A 22,492-nucleotide genomic window follows, 5' to 3' on the forward strand; every position below is an offset into this window, starting at 1 on the left:
TATATTAGTCATGCCGTCATCCTCTGTTCTTGTATTAAGCCAGGTTGTTGTGTGTGTGTGTGTGTGTGTGTGTGTGTGTGTGTGTGTGTGTGTGTGTGTCTAATCTGCCATGCCATCCTTCCTGAATGAACAAAGCATTACAGAGCTTATATTATGCGTGACATGAGTGACTCGTCCCCCTGTGTGCCTTGTGTGTTCAGCAGAGTATGGGTTATCACCAAGGGTCATGATGACTGTAAATATTAAAGTGGCGGCCATTGTAGAGGTGCGCTCACGTTCATATTATAGACCTTATTCGATTGACGTCACTCACGTACTGGCACGCCCACCGCCGCCATATTGTTGACATAATGCAGCAGCTCTCAAGTGACAGCCTATGTGGAGCAGCGTTTATAGGAAGCTAGCCGCTGTTAGCGTTACCTGTATCGTTCCAATTGTGTTCGGATGGTGACCTGCGTTAGGCATGGCTGTAGTAATGACAGCAATAAAGTCCCCGTGGTTTGTTTCTATCTCTACCGTCCTCAGACGTGAAGGGAGCGACACTGAGGATAGGTTAGCAGCACAGGAGAGGTGTGTGGATAGTTAGTTGAGACAGGTGAAACTTTCTGACAGCTCCTCACAGCAAAGTCTGTTCACCTCGTTCTTTTGTTTATTTATTACAGGCATTAACGGCTGCCGTCAGCAGCATACAAATAACAACTGTGGGGTTTTTATTGGTCATTAGCATCGCTATTTTGTAATGGAACAGAAACGACAATAAGGCTGTTACTAGTTGTCAGCTGCAGCGCTGTGTGCGCACAGGATGGTATGTCAACAATATGGCGCCGTCCAGGGTTAGCGAATAAGGTCTATAGTGAAGTTGTAGCCATTTAAAAAAAAGGCCCAGAACAACTGTACAGCTAAACCTAAAACCAGGGTGGTAATACCGTCGGCGTCCCCTGGGCGGTACTGCCATATTCCCCAACTCATCCTGGACGACAAGCCCGAGGGCGTGCTTGACCTTTGCCTGAACCCACATCTGCGGAGTGCTTTTTAACAGTCAGCCCGTGCTGCGTTCCATAAAATGCTCTAGGCTCCGCGGAGCGTTAAGGAGGTTGCCAAAGGCCTTCTGTGAGACGAGTTCAGAGTGAGAACGGGCTGCGATGTCAGAGCGCCACCCTGATCAACTCTCCAGCAGATCAGATGGTTATCTGACCAAACTCTCCATCACACACACTTTGACAGACATTACTTCATTAAGACTCCCAGGGGAAAAAAGGAATTCAGAAAAGCCAATCACCCGCACAAGGTCAGCTATTTGCACTAAGTAAAGGTTCAGTCTCTTGCTCAAGGGCACTTTGTCGGAGCTCGAACCACTGCAACACAAACCAACTTCTAAATGGTTGTACTGACCCCTAAATAACAGCCAGTGTATGTTATATGAATATTCAAGATGTAAACATATGTGCATGTCTGTCACATGTTTTCATTTGAAACATTAAGAGGCATTTACAAAATGCTGACATTGTCGGCTATTTGCTACTTTGACACAATTGCTGCCAAATGAAAAACAGTTGAATTGACAACATGGTCCGTTATGGGTTTGACACCCAGACCTTTTTTATTTGGGAAAACCACCAGTTTTTCTCCATTTCTGAAAAACTCGTTTTTGGAGATGCAAGGTTTTCAGGCAACAGCAGTGTTATGGGGTTGACTAGCTGAAAACATTTTTATTCAGACAAGCTTTTAGTTAACCTCTGCTCTTATCAGGTTTTACATTTTTGTACATGTTATATTTCTATTCTGCATAATTTACTTTTTATTTATTTATTATTATTCTGTTTGTTTCTAATCTTTTATGGCACTGTGTTGTCCGTGTTATTTTAATATTGTGAAGCACTTTGTGATCTTGTATCTGTGAAAGGTGGTGATACAAATAAATGTTGCTTCAGTGTTGTTCAGAGACAGTTAGTGTGAGGTGATTAAGGAGCGCACAGTGAGCAGACCTGATTAACTATCTGGGAACAGATGGCTATCAGATGAGGCTCTCCATCAAACTCTTTCAGCTGGACAGAGTTCATGTCTGGAGCGGTGAGCTGCTAGCACACTAGCTCAGCTAGTACTGACAGCATACTGGGGAATAAAGGGCCATACCACCCAATTTAAGAACTCTTATGTTATCTCTATCGCTCTAGGACAAATTCATACATATTTGTTGACATGAATAATTCTCACATTAGAAACCAGAAAACCTTCCTGCACCTGAATCTATGTTGCTGGTCAAATCTACAGTTACTTTGTACAGAACTTTGAATGAATACGAGGGGAGTGACTATAGATGCACCCAGAGGGATTTTCTGTGGATATGGGCAGAGTTTCAATACAGAATAAAAAAAAAAAAAGTGTAGTATTCCAAATCAAATTTCATGTGATGAAATTCCATGAGGAAAATGCAAACAGTTGGAGGCTCTTGGCATCACTTGAATGTGTCTTTGCACACAGGGTTAGTTGATTTACTACCTCAGAGCAGATGGTTATCACAGCAGACTCTCCATCAAATCTCCACAGCTGCACAGGGTGGTAATGGGTGCCAGGAGATGGGTGGCTAACCTGCACTGCAGGACTGCTGGACCTGTCACTGCTAAAACATCAGTGAGGGTAGTTTGGGACACTCACCTAGTCCTACTTTTGAAACATCATAACATTAAAGACATGTTAATAGTAGCACGCTACATCTAAAAAGACCAATATGTATTGTCCCAAACTACACTGATATTTGTGTTGAAAACATCATCCTCCAGAAATAGTTAGCCACCTCACACCTACATAACACTGATTAAAAAATAATAATACATTTTAAAAAAAATCCTTCCAAAATGAGAGATCCTCCAATCTAAAAAAAATCCCACAGCTCGATTAGCAAAATGTTTGGCATGACACTGCAATTCATTGCAAAATACTATTAAACTTATTAGCCAAACAAAGACCTTTGTTTATAAAACAGGAACACATTTAAGGATGAAACCATTCCCATTTATCAGCTATTGAAATATAAAATCTCACTAATATAATTGACCGGCTGATGCCGCGGCGACCCACTATTGCTCAACCGTGCATGCACAAAGTGCAGACAAGGTCACGCAGTGGCCGAGCTGCATCTGCGAAACGCGAAACGAAAAATAGCGCTGAGGAGGACGACGATGACGACGATGGCGAGGAGGCCCCTTACAAATGAGCGCTGCCAGTTCAGCGCATGGCCTAGCAAAGGACGCTACAAAGGAGCGCTCAATTTCTAGTAGCAATTTTTGTATAGTCATGTCTGGAGATACCTTCACATTTTGAAGTTCATTCTGATATTTTCCTTATTAGTCACTGCACATTGTGGTAAAAAGAAGAAGATTTCAGATAACTAAAGTATGACTTGTTTACAGTCTTGTTAGTAGCAAGAAAGTCTTTTTATTGTAGGTCAAGGAAAATCTGGAACCGTTTTCTCATGATGTGGCCTACCAGTACCTGGCCGGTACCCTCATACCCTGTTTGGACTGCTTGTTAACAGCAGGAGCCCACAGTCCCAACTGACAGCTGACTTCAGAGAGCCAATAGCCTATTATCTGCGGGCCCAAATACTACAGGTAGGCTATGTAAGAGATATAGGCCCACTATTGTATAGCCTAACAATCAGCAATAGAGAATTTGACTCATTATCTGTTAGACTTAAACTTTTCAAATCTAAACTCGTGGCTCATAATTAATTGTTGGTGAGATCACTCATGTCGTCTGACATCATCTAAAAGAAAAGAAAAGGAAAATTGATTATTCTAAATGGTACATGTATCAGGCCAAGCAGCGATTCACTGCTGCATGGAGTGCATGCAGTGAAACTAGGACTGCACTTAAAAGCTACAGTAATCACTTTCACTATGTATCCAGAGGCTACATAGCCCTGCTGCTCACAAGGGGACCTTGATTATAACATACAGCTCTGCCCCCAGGCTAGCTAAAGCTCAGCTTCATGTATCATGAGACAGAGAGAGAAGACAGGGGGGGAAATGGGACAATAACGTTCTACCATGATCCTGTGCAATGCGATGGATGAGAAAGGTGCAGTGACCATGATAGCGAGAGATAGCCTACTCCAAGAATATAGGAAGAAGAAAACAAACAAGGATTATCCCAAAAGAGTAGAATTAGAACAGAACCCTGCATCTTTCAAAAATTCCATTCTAAATTAAATGCATCCTCAATCCATGATTTATTTATTCGTGATACTCCCTTGCGCAGATGGAACAATACAAATTATTTGGGGAGATATTTCACGCTGATTTCACTCACGTTCGTGAAGAATCCAGACGTTATGAAGTTCAGCAGTGAAGCTTTAGTGGGGCAAAATATTTGATTTTATTTGACGGTTACAAATTGAAATACAGTGTAGCCTACTAAACAAAGTACAGACACAGATCTCAAAGAATAACATCAAGGATAAAGCACAATAAAGTCAAGACTTATTTACATTGTGGTCCTTGGTCTAAAACAGGTAGCCTATATTGAAAAAACAACAACAACAATATAAACATGAAATAATTAACAGAAGCATTCAATACAGTATGATTTATGCAATGAGAGATGAAAAACATACATATCAAAATACACAAAAGAAGCTGTACATCAGAGCTTAGACAATGACTTGTTCAAGAAGCCACAATTTGACCTTCTTCTTGAAAACACCTTGGCTGCTTGTACACTTTAAGTGGAGGGGCAACATGTTCCAATTTTTAGCCCCGATAAATTTAAAAGAGCACTTACCTAGGTTTGTTTTAAAGCCAGGTAGACGTAAGTCAGCAGTACTGGCTCTAGTGTTGTGGGAGTGTGTATCTCCACTCCTCTGAAAGTGATTGCTAAGATATTCAGGGGCTCTGTTGTTATAGATGTTATGGACAATGTTAAGTTGGAGCTGGACATAAGACCTGGACAAAAGACCCACGCATTTCTCTCAAGTCCAAAAGTTCACATTGAGAAACAAAATTGCAATGAAGTGGTGGTGACACTTTCAATCGCAGCTCTCTTCCTTCTTTTATGTTGACAGTGGCACAATCATCTGGGAAATAATGATGTAGAAAGTGTGAATGCTGTGAGAAAGGAGCTGACAGGCACAGCGTTAGTTAATGAGATCTCTTTATATCAAACTATACAGCACCCTCAGGCCTTCACAAATAAATTAGTAGCATACTCCAGGGCTATTCAACTGGCGGATGAGTTTTTTTTTTAATATATATATATAATTAAACGTTATTTAATCATCTTAATTGCATCAAGCAAGAAGTTAAGTTCTTGTTTAATGCATGTTGAATAGCCGTGAAAATAAATTACGAATCAATGACTTGCTATTGATTGTCACCAAAGGTTGTGAGACTGAATCTAGGGTGGCACACAATCTCAGTACTGTAAATACCTGATTATGATATTCCATTTTGCAGAGAGAGCCCTCTCTCCCAGCCAGCACTCTCTTTAATTTAGCAAAAATGTTGTTCATCCCATCATCCAGGAGAGGGCGCGCTTCGCTGACGGACCATTTATTGTGCAGGAAATATCACAAGGGACGAAGATGGGATAACAAATGTTTAATTTAAAATGTTTACCCTCTCAGGATGCTCTGAACATCACCCATGCCTCCTGAACAAATTAAGTCTGGTTGGGAATGACCAAGGGGGTTTCGTGCATGGGTTTCGTGGCCCTTTTAACAGGAAAACAATCGCCAACACCGGAAACACAAGGCGTTTACTTCCGCGTTCGTTTTATGAATGGGTCCGTCTTCCCCTCCTTCAGTGCCAACTTAGCTGTATCTAAAATTGGACCTATTTAACTGGACACTGGACAGTTTATTTACAGTTATTCTGAATGGATTACACGGCAACTCAAAGTGGGTTCAGACAGCGTAAGTTACGTACGTGATATTACTGATTAAATCAATCTTTACGGGCTGTATCTGCACATTTTGTCCTATCATTCACGATAACGTTACCCGACATCCAAGCTCGTCGTTGTGTGGCTGGTTGACATTTAGCGAACGCTACATTGTAACGTTATATACAGTAACGTACTAAAAAAAACAAGTAGTCTGCCAACGTATAGCGTTAATTGAATGACATTTGAAAGAAGATCAGAAATAGTAAACTGGTTGCATAACTTGGTAGCCACTAGCCAGCCAGCGTTAATAATGAACGTTAACGTTAGCTAGCTAGTTAGTTAATCAAGCTAAGCTAACGGCTTGTAAAGGATCTCCATTCTCCACACAGTGTTCCTTTCGTTTCTAGGTAACGTCAACGTTACTATAAAGCCAATGATTGCTTCGGACCTTCTTTATGTTTATGGGATTATGTTTATAGTGGTATGTTGTTGCTTCAGCGGTGATATAACCAGAGACGATTTAATATACGTTTACAGTAGTATGTAGTTGCTTTGCTACGCTGACGTAACGTTAACGCTGTGGTCTTGCAGCTTCTTGCAAGTTCCCACATTTTACGCATCGGTTTTGCTAAATTGCCCGTTTCATTGAAATCGAATATGCGTTCAAGGTGTGAAAGTGGTTCGCCAAGCAAACAACCACTTTCCCAACCTACAGTAAGACCAGTTGGGGTGTACCAGAGCCCACATTTGTTCATAATGACATCACTAGACTCTAGGTTAATTTCAAGCTGAAGCTTTGCTGATGTTTTTGCAGGTAGTAGGCAAATGTATAAAAATGCAAAATGCAAATGTATACATACACAATAAACCAATTACATATGTTTAGTAACAGATCTATATCATACTTGTCATGAGATTAGGGTGAATGGGTGAAAGAGGAACAAAGTCCTGAGTGATACAGTGTTTATTGGGGATTATGCAATAGTGCTCTTGTGACAAATAATGTGATCATCAGCCTTCCCTCAGGGAATAGAACATGTCTCATGCACACAGCACAGTGGTGACACATCAGAATACACACACACACAGTATTGTGTTGTACAATAAACATCAAAAGCATTTGTATTAATAAGTGACTATGGCCTAGAGAGTTTGGCTTTTGCTGGTAGTTTGATGCCTCCACTGGCCTTAGTATGCTGAAGTCACGTTGGGAGAGTAGGACATATTCACTTTATATCACCTTTAGTAAGAGTTTATGAATTCTCTGTTACCAATGTTGGAGACCTGCTGTAGTCATCATGACACCATTGACTGTCACTTTGAAAGCCTAGTCTAGACAGTGTCCCTTGTGATGGTCCCCGTTCTGTTGTATGGTAGTCAGTAATGGACATCTGCATTATCAATTGTGAGAGCATGTGACAGGAGATCCGCAGGGCAGCCAATGAGGTTGACTGGTCTTCACCACCAGGGATAATGCATGTTACAAGTGTTACAAAAAAGTGAAATATCACTTGAACAATTGTCCTGATTGCTCAAGTGTTCATGCATGCTGGTTTCTCTGCTATTCCATTGATCATGGCTGCTTGCTTTACTAACTCTGCCTTCTCTATGCATCCCAAATCACCTCAAATCTTTCAAGGGGTGGTTTGAGATGGCACAGGCCTACACCTTTGTTTGACACATTTCTCTCCATTTGTTTCCTCTATCATCCAGAGCCTAAGATGCGACTAAGGAATAGTTCAGCGGATGGCCTGGATGCCAGTCAGCTGTTTGAGGATACAAGTCGAGTTGAACCTGGATCACAGACAGGCTACAGCAGGTGGGAACCCGGGCAGGCAGGCTAGGCTAGGCTGAAGTGAATATTAATTGACTCGCTGGATTGACATGGGAGCAGCATTTTAGAATAGCATTTCATTGGACATGTTTTAATGTGAACTTTCGATTCCACTGTGGTGATATTGCAATAGAAACCGTTTGGCTGATCACAGCAAAAATAATTATGGTCCCACCACAGCTGTGGAAATTCATTTTTTTAAATTAAATTAGTTATTTAATATTTATTTGACCAAGGAGACAGATGTGTTGTCAGAGTTTTGACTTGTAGTCAGACCGCCAGGCAGCCAGAAACCCTGAATATCCCAGGTCATGGAAACATCAAGTAAAATTTGTCAAGCAAGCTAACATGCCATGCCTGCTAAATTGAAATTCTGACTCTTCCATTTTGGGCAAACATATAGTAGCTATCTTAGTTTTAGTTTCCATGTTTTGTTATTGTTAGCATTAGCATTAATTAATTTATCTTTCCAGTGTCCCATGTTATCTATTTACAACAAATTTGACTGTATATGTTGATGACGGTGAATGATTTTAGTTTAACTAGTAGGTAGGGTAGTTGTTTTCTTTCAGTGGTTAAACTGTCATTTCTCAATCGAGCCTAACTAAAATGTGATTGCCTCTTCTTTGATCTTGTACGATGTCGACAGGAACCAGCAGGCAGCACCTCAAGCGGGGAACTTTGCTGGCCAGGCACTCCTGTCAGAACCCATGTCCAACCTGGCCATGGCATATGGAAGCTCCCTGGCATCCCAGGGAAGGGAAATGGTGGACAAGAATGTAAGACTGGCTCGCACAACTACTGTATCTGTTGAATGAATCCCTCGGATGAATGGCAGTGGGATCGGGTGTGAAAATAAAATTGTAAAAAAAAAAAAAAAGGTCCCGAGAATAATGAGCATATGTGTTCTTTCTTGCTTCAGTTGGACAGATTCATCCCAGTTTCTAAGCTGAAGTACTACTTTGCTGTGGACACGCTGTACGTGGGAAAGAAGCTGGGTCTTCTCGTGTTCCCTTACATGCATGAGGTAAGTCTGCTCAGAGACCTTCTAAATCTTTCTGCATGTTTCTTTCTCCCATATGCTCCAGGCTGAGACAGTGAGGCCTATTTTTAGCTCTGCCTGAAGCCTTGCAAGTCTAAACTTATTTTTAGGCCTCCTAGATTCCTTTGGATGTATGTAAAGCTGCTTCTTTTCAGTGTAAAGTTTGAGTGTTTCTCAACATGTACAAGGTAACCGTGCCTGAGACCAAATACATTTCCCCCCTGCTTGCAAATATATTCTTCTTCCCAGCCGCTCTGAAGTATTTTTAGCCAGACAAGAGGTCCTTCTTCTTGCCTTGGGACCCAGACTTTGAGCTATCCGTCTCTTTCTCCTTCCTTCCTCAACCCTCCTTTATTCTTGCTCTTTTAATGTGAGGAAATCATCCAGGAATCCATTCTGAGTTGCATCCCATAATTAAATAAATCAGGCGCTACACATTTATATTATTATTATTATTATTATTATTTTGATGTAGATGCCCAGTATAAGCCCATCTAGGGTTTCCTGTCTCTAGCTGCACAGTATTTTATTGTTTGTATTTTTAATTTAATTTAATTATTATTGTTTATTTATTTTTGCATTTTGTCCATTTCCGTTTTTAAAATGTGCAAATAAAGAAATAAAACAAAAACAATCTGTATTTGTCTGAGGCTTTGATTGCGACGCAGCCAGGTGAAAGTGTGACACTGTGTTGTAGAACTGGGAGGTGAGCTAACAGCAGGAAAACATGGTGAAAGTGTGATTGATTGTGATGGTGAGTGTGATTGTGTGTTGTAGAACTGGGAGGTGAGCTATCAGCAGGACACTCCTGTGGCGCCACGCTTCGATGTGAACGCTCCCGATCTCTACATTCCAGCCATGGCCTTCATCACATACATACTGGTGGCTGGACTGGCCCTGGGTACACAGAACAGGTACACACACACACACACATAGGCGATTCTAGGCTTTCCAAACAGGGGTAGCCCCACCAGGATGAAAATAGTATCCCGACTGGGGGGTTTCCAAGGGGGGGCTGTGCCCCTCCTGGACAAAGAAATGTTGTACATTTGAAAGTAAAATGCATTAATGTGGTGCACTCTGAGAGCAAAATGAAGAGGCTAGTAGATATGAAGAACTACACACATCACATTAATATCCTCTTCACTATGCTGTGGCTTTACAATGATGAAAAAATAATTGTCTCCTTATATATTCTATCTGCATGATAGTGTTTCTCAACCACTGAACCGTGGCCCACTGGTGGGCCTCAGAGCGCCATCTAGTGGGCTCCTAAAGCAGGTGTTTGCAGTCAACTATAGTTGAAATTAATATGTGGCAGTCAAAATCTATTTGTGGTGCTCAAAATCTATTGTGGTGTACCCCCACAAATAGATAACGGTCAACATGTCCGGCAGATATCAGTGTCCTGGACAAATGGAATAAATTCCAGTCAAATATTAGATCTGTGTTTATTGATCTTAAAAACGATTGATAGCAGGTTATATAGCCTATAATCTTGATATGGCCGTAAATTCCCTGCATCCACCATGCTTCTATGACCGGTCAAACGGAACGACCCAGAATGCAAGCTTTGCTTCGGGGTTGAGAAATTTCTCCGTGCCTCGACTTTGATACACACTGCCTTGCGTGCTGAGTCTCAGACAACGGCCGCAAATTCCACAGAATTTGGAGCCCGCAGTGGAATTCACAGCGTGTTGACTTGAGATGATGAGTGACAAAAACGAAAGAAGAGTCACCTAAAAAAAAAACCTCTGGATAGAGTTAATTTAATTTGAGCCTATTGCAATTCAAATTGTGTTTAGAGGGAGATAACTTCACTGGACTTGGTGTCCGGGAGATTTCAATTTGTAAGACTTTGATTAATTTTAACGGTAAAAGTCTGGCAATTACTGGATAACGCAAACAATGCAATGTGTTCTTACTTAAGCTGCTAACTTTTGAGCAGTACTCTACATCTGTCCTCCTTCTCTCTCTTTATCCCTCACCCCTCTCTCAGAATTTGTCCTCTCTCTTTATCCCTCATCCCTCTCTCAGAATCAGAATCACTCACTCATCTTAAATGTAATATTTTCTCTTCCCTATGTGCAGTGTGCACATCTGTGTGAGTGATTATGGGGACAAATAAATAATAGAATATGTATTGTATTTGTGTACATATTCACCTTTATATAATTTCATTCTGATAACACGACAAAGGACATAGTGCTCCACAGTTGACAGTGCACAGATCCAGTATGTTGAGACCACCACATGTCCCGCTCTGTGTCCAGGTTTTCTCCGGAGCTGCTGGGCGTGCAGGCCAGCTCGGCGCTGGTGTGGCTGGTCATGGAGGTGTTGGCCGTCCTCCTGTCTCTGTACCTCGTCACCGTCAACACCGACCTCACCACCATCGACCTGCTGGCCTTCTCTGGCTACAAATACGTGGGGTATGTATCCGTCTGCTCCACTTTCCCCGCACATCCCTGCTTTATTCACACGGACCTCAACAAACATACTTACTGGCTTTCCCCAGATACATCAATATGCAAGGCAGACGATACACACTGGTTACAATACACTCTGTTTCTGCTGCTCTTTTTTCTCTTTATTTCATTCTTTCTTTTGTTCTTTCTTCCGTCCTACTTTTCTCAATTCCCGTTTTTTCTCTCTTTTTTCTTAGATTGTCTTTATTCCATATAATTTTTTATTCTAAGAAGAATGATATAATGTGACCAGCAGCTCTATGTTACTCTGTTGGTCGGTCCACAAAAAGTTCACCACCCTATATCGGTCACAGTTTTCACCGTAGGAGGTTGAAATTTGGCCCGGTGTGCGTGTGTGCACGTGTGTGCACGTGTGTGCACGTGTGTGCATGTGCGTGCATGTGTGTGCACGTGTGTGCACGTGTGTGCACGTGTGTGGGTGTTAATGCCAATTGGCTAAAAGGGGTGCAGTCCGGGGTCAAATTTCAAAATGCAGGATGGCAGAGGCAGAAGGCTGAAATTTGGCATGGAGGTCAAGTATGTGTGTGTGTAGGAAGAGAGTGGCGTCAGCGGACGTCCAAAATGCATGCCTCAGTAGCCAATAAATAGCCAGGAAGGAGGCTTGCGCTACTTTTGAATACTAAAACAAAGCTGATAATGTACAATTTGATTATTTAAACATCAGACTCGGACCCTTTCAAAGTACATCACAAACTGACCATTTTGCTGCAACTCTACAGCGCTGCTTAATCCAGAACCTTACTTCCCTCTACAGCGCTGCTTAATCCAGAACCTTACTTCCCTCTACAGCACTGCTTAATCCAGAACCTTACTTCCCTCTACAGCACTGCTTAATCCAGAACCTTACTTCCCTCTACAGCGCTGCTTAATCCAGAACCTTACTTCAACTCTACAGCGCTGCTTAATCCAGAACCTTACTTCCAGGAACTGTTGAGAGTAGGGTGGGCTGCCCCTACCATCCTGCTTTTTAGAAATGTGCATAATGTGGTCGCAGCTATTGTGCCTTCATCATAACTTGTGTACGTACGCGTGTGTGTGTTTTCTCCAGGATGATCGTGGGGCTGAATTCATCATAACTTGTGTACGTACGCGTGTGTGTGTTTTCTCCAGGATGATCGTGGGGCTGGTGGCAGGGCTTCTGTTTGGGCGGCCAGGCTACTACCTGTCTCTACTGTGGTGCTGTGCTGCCATCTTTGTCTTCATGGTGGGTAGCAGCATGTGCTGTTCTGAACCTTAGCAAACTAATTGGAGTTTAAGTGAACAAAGTAAATGTGTACAGCACTTTGGCCATGTTGCAAAGCAGTGTACAATAAATTAAACTGGCAAGGCTGTTAAAACGCTTTTCCAAGCAGGAAAAGAAAATCAATCAAAACAAACGAGTTAGAATCAACTCCATGAAGATATTAACGAAGCAGGCAAATAAAAGAGAGTTTTTAAAAGTGTTTTAACAAGAATTGCTGATTGGACTAAACTGACTTCCTCAGGCAGCTTGGTCCCAAGTCATGTCCAAATGCTGCTTGATTTTGTTCTCAGTCTACACTTCCAACACTTTTCAACTGCTAACTTATATAATCTCTTTTCAACTAACTACCTTATATAATCTAGGAAAACTTCTCTGAACATTGTGAAATCTGACATTTAGCTGGACTATTGAAAATGTGTTGTTGTGGTGGAAGGAAATAAAAGCTTTCCCCGTGTTTCTTAATTGGTGGTACCTCAAAATGATCAGCCTATCAAAGCAATTAAAAAAAGAAAATAAATGGATAAATCATTACATGTTAGCTGGTTGGTTAGTCAATTAATCTATTCGTCTTTCATTGATCACTCAGTTGATTTGAATGTGTGTGTTCTCTGTCTCCCCCATTCACTCTGCCTTGATCTGTGTCGACTGGTTACCTACAGAACAGATAGGTCTCTAACTGTGTGTGTGTGTGTGTGTGTGTGTGTGTGCGCGCGCGCGCGTTTCCCCAGATCCGTACTCTGCGTCTGAAGCTGCTGTCGGAGTCTGCGGCAGAGGGCCGGCTGGTGAGAGGAGCCAGGAACCAGCTGAGGATGTACCTCACCATGTCTATAGCAGCAGCACAGCCCATCTTCATGTACTGGCTTACCTACCACCTCATCAGATAAGACCTGGACAACACACACACACACACACACACACGCATAGTAGTGCAAAAGCTGAACTTGGACAAAACACACGCCATGGCTATCTGAATCCCCCCCCAAAAAAAACCCAACATAAAAACAACAACAACACACACACACACACACAGAAGAAGCTGGACTGAGATGCAACATACAAAAGCCATGATTGTCTGGATAATATCCCTTCAGGCCCAAACCCAGCGGCAGATGCAGACACACACACACACACACACTCGCAAGACTCCATCCAACCTTCCATGGAGAAAGAACCACACGATGGAGAGAAGCTTGGAGGCCTTTTCTCTCACTGCACAGCACAGCGTCGTTAGTGATGCCTTCTCTCTCTTTTTTATGTCATGGCAACAAGCCTTAGAAGATTTGTGGCATCAGCTGCAAGCGGCTTTACCTTGTTTTTGTATACCGTGTAATTATTTGTGGATTGTTTTTTTAGGGGGTATTTATGTATGTATGTTCATGTATTGCAAAAGTATTGTTATGCAGGGTCTGACATCTCATAAGCGATTTTCTGAGCCTACAGGAGGAAAGCACACTAAACCTAATGAGTCACATAAGCCGTCCAGGACACATCAAGAAATAACTTTTAATTTTTAGGTTGGAGTCAGGTTTAGCAGAAGTTAAAATGGCACTCTGTTCATGATCGTCATGATTTTTTATCATGACTATGATATTATGTTGTTGGAGTAGAAATAGTTCTACTGGAAACACGTGTTTCATGGTTGTAGAATCTGTCCTTGTCGTCATTGTGTAGATCTTATTCAGTTTATCATGCTTAATTCATCGCACGGACACAACGGTTATCATACTGGTCTATAGGTATGGGCCTAACGTTGCCCAAAATTTTAACTGTTTAAATAAATCTTTTGTATGTGCTTTGTTACATTAGCTTAGCTGCCTGAAACTCTTGAATAAAGATATGAACTGTAAGCCACACGACACTCTAACTTATCTAGATAGACCTTATGGTGATCCATTGAGTTAATTTGGATGTCATTTTAAGACTGAGTAATTTATTTTCTGCTTTTCATATTGAAAGTCAGGTGGAATAAAGGGAAGATCGGTGATGCTGTGTTCTGTGAAGCTTCTTTGCCGCCTCCTTGAGAAGAGATACTTGAAATATTGAAATGACTGAAATCTTTTGTCTCGTTTGTCAGTTATGTGTTTATGAATCATCTAATGTCACTATGAAACATGCTGTCTATTCCTGAAAATCTGTGCAAAGATCGGCGCCGCCTGGGGTCCTTCAGGCTAGAGCGAGGTGCTCGGCGCAGGCGAATGACGTGCAGCGCACAGGCCTTCTTGAGGCATCCTCTCTGCCCATGGTAGGATTGCCTTTTCCCCGGGAGCGATATTTTCTTTCGGATGATGGCGAAAGGGAGGCACCCTCTCTGCCTGTGATTGGCCTAGCGTCAAACGTTCATCCAATCACATTCGCTTGGCTATCCTGCGTCTCTTTCTACAGTCTGTGGTCAGACAGACAGCAGTTTCGCTTGCTAGCATGCATGAAAGACGCCACTGTGTGTTTATGTTTTTGATATAGTCTGGTCTCTGGTTTATAATGCTGCCGCTACTCTTGGCAGTGCACGTATGTAGCCTACAGACAAATAAAAAAGAAAAGATAAAAGATTAATGAGAATTGATCAAGGGTTATATAAAAACAGTGTCAATGCCCATTTACTCATTCTAACACAAGAGTGTGACATGTATTTGAATGGAAATATGTATCAGTATGTGGTGTTTGCCCAGCCCTTCATTGGGAAATGCTGCTTTATGGAGTGGGATCACGTGGAGATGGTCTTCAGAAACTTTGATGAGATTGACAGTAAGTAAACATTGTTTCAGATACATGGTGGAGTTGTGGAAAAGTGTGTGAGTTTGGAAGAGGAGTGCACCACTAGGTGGAGACATGCATCCATAGCAGTGTTGATTTTGTAGTAGACGAAAACTGAGGAAAAATGTTAGTCGACTAGGTACCTGTTTTCACTGGTGAAAAATGTTAGGGAGGGATGAATTGGGAAGAGATCCAATCAGAAGAGAAGAAGTAGTTAAACATCTGTGTCTGTATTGCACATTCAAACCTTAAAACAATTCCAGAATAACAGATTAATATCTCTTTACAATAAGTTTGGCAATTCTAATGAAAAGTTACGGTTTTCTTTGACTAAGATGAGATGACACTTAGTTGACGAAAACTTGACTAAATAAAATCAGGATGAGGTTGCCTAAATATGATAAGAACTTGAGAGAAAGTGGATTATAGCTCACTCAGATAAACATGTGAATGTTGTGTGATATGCAAAGGTTGTTGGTTCTATCCCAGCCTCAGGCAATCTCTTCAAAGTACTCACATTATAAGCTGCAGCAGTGATCCTTCTTTATCATCACCAGTAGTTTGAACACTGATAGAAATAAGCTGATGAAGGAGACTAGTCGGTCCCTGACTCTAGCTCAACTCACTGATACAAATCTCGCCTGTCTCACTCTTCATGCTCTGTGTTATTGTCAGTGTGAATACAGTGTAGAAATCAGAAGTTTGACTCCCAACAGCTCATAGCTCAGTCGGCTGAGCGGCTGCGTCACTGTCTCTGTCTGACAGGTCGACTGTTGGTTTGATTCCCGATGGAGGAGACATTAAAGCACTGCCCTGTCTTTAACATCACCAGCGTAGCGCCTCCTACTACAGAGCAACACAGTGCCTCCTACAGATCCACAGAAATGTACACTGTGGACAGACTGCAAAGAGATCCAGACATGTCATATCCAGAGTCTTGAGCAGTTTCAAAAAGTTTTTTTTACACCCAGCAGCAGCAGCAGCAGCAGCTAGCATGAAAAAACTTCAATATAACATACTTGCTTGCCATGTCTGTAAAATTTCAGCTCTCTGTGGTTTTCTGTCTTATAACCCTCAGCTCATGTCTCTGCAGAAGTCGGGGGGGAGAACAGCCCCCCCCTTAGCTCCAGGCAGTGCCAGCGGAACGGGATTAGAACCCACAACCTCTGGCCCCGGTGTCACTGTGTGTATTATTCCTTCACACCACCAGCTGCCCTTCACACTCACAGCTCTTCTCCGGGCGCTCTTGTCTCTTCCCTCTGCCTGTCACCATTCAAAACTGACTGAGGCTCGAACCCACGACCGCAAAAGTGGCTGAGGTCTCAATATTGCCGGGTAGCAAGCCTACTCTCTGTGCCACCAAGTCAGACTGATTGAATGAGGTTTTCTCAGAGCTTTAAATGACTCTTTCCTCTGGCTGTCACCATTCAAAACTGACTGAGGATCGAACCGACAGCTAGTGGGTCATAGTGATTAAGACTAGAAGATTAAAGTATAGTCTTTATGCATCTTAAAATATGTTTTGAAGGGTCCTTTTAAGTTGAATAGTATTTGACTTATATTAATATGATGTGAGTTTCTATTCGCCTTGCACAGAAAACCTTTTACTTTTATACTTGAGTACATTTCAGAGCCTGTATTTTTTTCCTTTTACTTGAGTAATTAAGTTGAATCAGTACTTCTGCTTTACCAGTTTTTTTTACACAAATAACTGTACTTATACTTAATCAGAGCAACAATGTGGTTAAATTTGGAATGACAAGAAAAAATTACACGTCTGTGCTATAGGCTAAGTAGGCCTAAATAACTCAGATATAGGGTTTGCAATTGTAACATTTCATATAATGAAGTATCTCATGCTTGTTGATTTAATGATTGTTTGGCACCTGCTGGTTTGAGATACTTCTGGCTCGCCTGGAAAGAAGGTGGGAGCAGCCGAGTACAGTCAGCCAATCAGAGGCAGAGAGGGGCGGGTCATGCCTTCGCCTAGCATTCGCCATCATGGCGATATCGCATCCCTCATCTAGCAAAGCCTTCTGCAGGCTCACCTCACCGGAATGAGTTTTGAAATGGAGGGACAATAAAATGTCCCCCCACCGAAATGATTGCAAGTTCTTGGTAAACAACACGATAGCGTCATATGTAATGGACATGAGTGTACCACAAGCCACCTAGTGTTATTATTATTAATAACTCAACTCAAATCAACTCTCAATAACTGTCAAACTATTCATCATTCATCTAGTTTGACAGTTATTGAGAGTTGATTTGAGTTAATGAGTTATTAATTTGAGTTAGTGTGGACCAGTGATGTCACTGGTCCACACTTTAACACTCAATAACTGTCAAATTAAATGACAGACTTCAAAACCGTTTACAGTTTCCTGATATACTACTGATGTTCTAATGATACAAAGCTGGTTGAAAATGGGCGGAGTGTTCCTTTAACGTTTACGGCAGCAGCAAGGCTCCAAGTCGAGGCTGCGCAGAACCCTGTCAGCACCTAAAAAAAAAACATCTCAGAGGGGGTCACTGAACTGCACAACCAACTCACCCATGGTGCCAACATTTCAACATTGTGAAGCAATGTAAATAACATGTAGAACAGCACTATTAGTTGACAATAACCTTGCAGATAACTAACATCACACATGTAGAACAGGAAGTCCTTTAACTAACCTCCCAAAGCACGTTACTGTAATAAACACATCTACCCCAGAGCATGCTGGGAACTCCGCCTCTTTACACCCCAAACCAATGGAGAAATTCAGTATGTTGCAGGAGGGGGCAGCTGCAGCAAGGCCCAGAGGTCCCCCTGTCACAGCTTTAGCAAAGAGATACCTGTGATGCTCATCAAGGTGGATATAAATTGTATGATCATATTCAGCCAGACAGTCAGATGGGGATTTAAAATGGTGAGCATTTTTTTTTTTTTACTACGGATACGTTTATGATTGAAATGTCATATTTATGCCTAGTGGATGAAATTCAACTTGGTTGGTAAACCCCTTTTAGCAACCAAGTTGAATTTCATCCACTAGGCATAAATATGACATTTCAGTCATAAAAGTTAATAAGAAACAACATTACCTTGCCTTGCCTAAAGCCTAAAGAGTAAATGTGGAGTGACACCAGAGGTTTAGCGCAGGTTTAAGCAACAACCACAACCATCCCTCAAGCTGAATCTAACTGACTGCACCTGAATGCAACATGGGTATCCTCTGGGTGAGAGACAATACAGAGAGTGAGAGAGGTGTGAAAAAAGTGTTGGCATGGCCGGAGTTAATAAGGGGGGCCAGGTGCTGCCAGAAGTAAAAATAAATAAAAATTAAAATAAATTGCTCACCATTTAAAATCTCCATCTGACTGTCTGGCTGAATATGATCATACAAGTTATATTCACTTTGACAAGCATCACAGGTATCTCTTTGACAGAGGGGCCTCTGACAGGGCCTTGCTGCAGCCGCCCCCTCCCTCTGGAATGCCCTCCCCAGTCACATCTGACAAAACTCATTGTCTTTCCTACTCATTGTGTCATCTTTCCAAACAAGCCGTGGATCTTTTAAGTTTAATAGAATTTGAATGACATTATGACAAGCTCCATGTAGTGATGGTGGAGCAGGAATAGAACCAGCCACCCGCATGCTTCCACGTCTCTATGTGGTCGACATATCCATCGCACCACCAGCTCCCCTTCGTACTCAAAGCTCTTCGCTGAGAGCGTTTATCTTTTTCGTCTGTCAAAAATATCGCTTCCCTCACCTGGTTCAGCCCGGGGTGCAATATTCTTTTTCCCAGGATGGCGAAGGCATGACCCGCCCCTCTCTGCCTCTGATTGGCTGACTGTACTCGGCTGCTCCCACCTTCTTTCCAGGCGAGCCAGAAGTATCTCAAACGTGAGCAGCAGGTGCAAATCAACATCAATCATTAAATCAACAAGCATGAGATACTTAAGCAATATCACATGAGAGCCTAACCTAAACTTGTACCACTGTTCCTTCAGAAGTTGTAGTTGTCATAGACTGTACTCCATAGTTGATTGCTCTATTGCTGACAAAAATGTGTTATTGTAAGTCGCTTTGGATAAAATGAGAGGGAGTGCTGTTGTTGGCTAATATCGTCACAGCTGTGATTCGGCGAAGATTATCACAGCTGTTCTCCCCCCCTGACCTCTGCAGAGACATGAGCTGAGGGTTATGAGACAGAAAACCACAGAGAGCTGAAATTTTACTGATATCGGAAGTACGTTTTATGTTCGGTTCGGTGTCCTTGCTGCAGCTAGGCGTAAAAAAAACAGTTTGAAAAACTGCTCTAGACTGAGTATATGACATGTCTGGATCTCTTTGCAGTCTGTCCACAGTGTACATTTCTGTGGATCTGTAGGAGGCGCTGTGTCGCTCTGTGTATCTGCCTGTAGGAGGCGCTATGCTGGTGATGTTAAAGACAGGGCAGTGCTGTAACATGTCTCCTCCATCGGGAATCGAACCAACAGCCTACCTGTCAAACAAAGACAGTGACGCAGCCGCTCAGCCGACTGAGCTATGAGCTGTTGGGGGTTAAGCTTCTGATTTCTACACACTGTATTCACACTGACAATAACACAGAGCATAAAGAGTGAGATGGGTGAGATTGGTACCAGTGAGTTGAGCTAGAGTCAGGGACTGACTAGTCTCCTTCATCAGCTTATTTCTATCAGTGTTCAAACTACTGGTGATGATAAAGAAGGATCACTGCTGCAGCTTATAATGTGAGTACTTTTTAAGAAATTGCCTGAGGCTGGGATTGAACCAACAACCTTTGCATATCACACAACATTCACATGTGAGCAAGCTATAATCCACTTTCTCTTAAGCTCTTATCATATTTAGTCAACCTCATCCTGATTTTATTTAGTCAAGTTTTCATCGACTTAAGTGTCTAAGTATTTTCATCTCATCTTAGTCAAAGAAAACCGTAACTATTCATTAGAATTTCCAAACTTATTGTAAAAATATATTCATCTGTTATTCTGGAATTGTTTTTTCCTCATAGTTTTCGTCTACGAAATCAACACTGCTATGGATGCATGTCTCCACCTAGTGGTGCACTCCTCTTCCAAACTCACACACTTTTCCACAACTCCACCATCTATCTGAAACAATGTTTACTTACTGTCAATCTCATCAAAGTTTCTGAAGACCATCTCCACGTGATCCCACTCCATAGGCATTTCCCAATGAAGGCCTGGGCAAACACCACATACTGATACATATTTCAATTCAAATACATGTCACTCTTGTGTTAGAATGAGTAAATGGGCATTGACACTGTTTTTATATAAGCAGGGTTCGAGTTATACCCTGAGAGCTATGGGGGGGGGGAAACATTGGCTGTGTTTAAAGAAATTGTCCGTGTTTTTTCCGGCAATGCCCGTTTTTTTGCTCAAATTGTGGCCCCAGATTTAGAGGAATATCTAATTTTATATTAACATTAGGATTAGACTGTTGTGTGATGTTATTATTCAGTCTTACTCTTAACCATCAATATTTGTTCCTTTTCTCACTCACCTCCGATATATGCCATGGTATTTTACTTATTTGCATCTGATAAAATATAACAATTTAATTTGACAAATGAGACAAAATTGCTGAACTTAAATAAACATTTATTTAACTCTGCACTTATTTATCTCTGCACTTAGAAATCAAAAACTGGCTAACCAAAATAAATATGAATGAAAAATAAATAGTTTTATGGCTCTAACAGCAGCATTTATACTGTATTATCTCCTTGTTTCTGAGAGAAAACATAAAATCATAAATATTTGTATAAATAAAAATAAATAAATAATGTTAGGCTATATAAACAAATGTGCACAGGTAATCCAGAACATGAATGAAAAACAAATTGCCCTTAACAGCAGCATATTTCAGTAGCAGCATCTTTTTAGAACAAAAAAAATGTAAATACTTGCAAAAGAAAAGTCTGTCAGGACTGTCAGACATGATAGCCAAGCGAATGTGATTGGATGAACGTTTGACGCTAGGCCAATCACAGGCACAGAGGGTGCCTCCAGCCTTCGCCATCATCCGGAAAAAAAATATCGCTACCTGTCTGGTGTTGGATTGTTTCTGATTGGCTGTTGAATTAAGTAATTACTTTAAAATTAAGGTCACAAGTAGTCTCGCAGGCCAGCCTCCTCTCGTGGCTCACTGGGTTGAATGTGTACCATGTAAGCTCAGTCCTTCATGGTGACCCGGGTTCAAATGTGCCCTGTGGTCATTTGTTGCATGTTCTCTCTCCCACCTCTGTCTTTCTCTCACTATACGTCTGTCAATAAAGCATAAAATGCCAGGATTTTTTTAATAAAATTTAAAAAAGCATAAAGCAAAATCACTTATCTGTATGTAAAAAAAACAACCCAATAACACATTTTCTTTAACCATTAAAGGTTTGCAGAGTGAACATTGATTTATTGTAAAGGTATAATAGGCAAAAACAAATCTGTGTCTTGAGTTACATAAATTGTAGAACATGCTGCATACTTTTAAACTCCATGTTTGAAGGTTAAAGCTTGCATAATATCAATAGAATAAGTATTTGTATTTGCTAAGTTATTAAGTGCAAAAGAGTGAGATTATAGCAGCAGAGGTGTAATAACGAAGTACACTAAAACCAGTGTTTATTTATATAAAACAAAAAAATTATATGAATTTATTTGTATGAGTGGAGAAAGAAGCTTTGATTTGGGAGCAGCCAGTGGCACAAAAACTGCTCTTAACACATTCACTGCCAACAACGTATGAACACGTTTTCAGAATCCAGCTGTTCCCTGCCAACAACGTGTTTACACGTTTTTGGCATCGATTTTTTTTTTTTGACGGTGGGTTGTGCATCTAAGCCTTTTACATCTCTTATATAATTATTGGAGCCACCGAACGTTTACAACCCATTCCACCGACCCACTAAGTGGCAACAGTGCTCTCCTGGCTAGAGAAAGGAAAGCATTTTTTTAACTTGTCAAGCCATTCTCAGCCCAGCCATTCTCCTTTTCGCGCTGATTGCTGGCGATGCGGGATTGCAAATTTACATAATAGATTCAGCCGATCTACTATGATCGGGTGATAGATTACAGGTGGAGGAACACACTTTGAAACACGCAGCATAAATATGACCAGAATCGCAAAAGCTTCTCTCAACCAAAACTCCAAACGAGCGAGTCCATCCCGACTTCCTCAAACAGCGGCCCAGACATGCAGGCACAGGAGAGCAGC

General features: G+C 41.6%; 1 protein-coding gene across 1 annotated transcript; it reads left to right on the plus strand.

Moving 5' to 3' along the window:
- Positions 1 to 5,780: 5,780 nt before the first annotated feature.
- On the plus strand, positions 5,781 to 14,472 carry yif1b (Yip1 interacting factor homolog B). Its single transcript, XM_083637030.1, has 8 exons — positions 5,781 to 5,911; positions 7,597 to 7,702; positions 8,367 to 8,496; positions 8,640 to 8,744; positions 9,537 to 9,673; positions 11,033 to 11,188; positions 12,356 to 12,449; positions 13,217 to 14,472. The coding sequence occupies exons 1-8, from the start codon at positions 5,875 to 5,877 to the stop codon at positions 13,370 to 13,372; spliced, it is 921 nt and encodes a 306-aa protein (XP_083493156.1). The 5' UTR covers positions 5,781 to 5,874; the 3' UTR covers positions 13,373 to 14,472.
- Positions 14,473 to 22,492: the final 8,020 nt, after the last annotated feature.

Source organism: Poromitra crassiceps, assembly GCF_964638095.1.
Source record: "Poromitra crassiceps genome assembly, chromosome: 5".
Taxonomy (NCBI): Eukaryota; Metazoa; Chordata; class Actinopteri; order Beryciformes; family Melamphaidae; genus Poromitra; species Poromitra crassiceps.

Bases quoted from the DNA above. Each gene is read 5' to 3' on its own strand.
- yif1b (XM_083637030.1), top strand. From the start codon at position 5,875: ATGGATTACACGGCAACTCAAAGTGGGTTCAGACAGC. The intron at 5,912-7,596 runs GTAAGTTACGTA...TCTATCATCCAG, and splicing joins TCAAAGTGGGTTCAGACAGC to AGCCTAAGATGCGACTAAGG. The intron at 11,189-12,355 runs GTATGTATCCGT...TGTTTTCTCCAG, and splicing joins TCTGGCTACAAATACGTGGG to GATGATCGTGGGGCTGGTGG.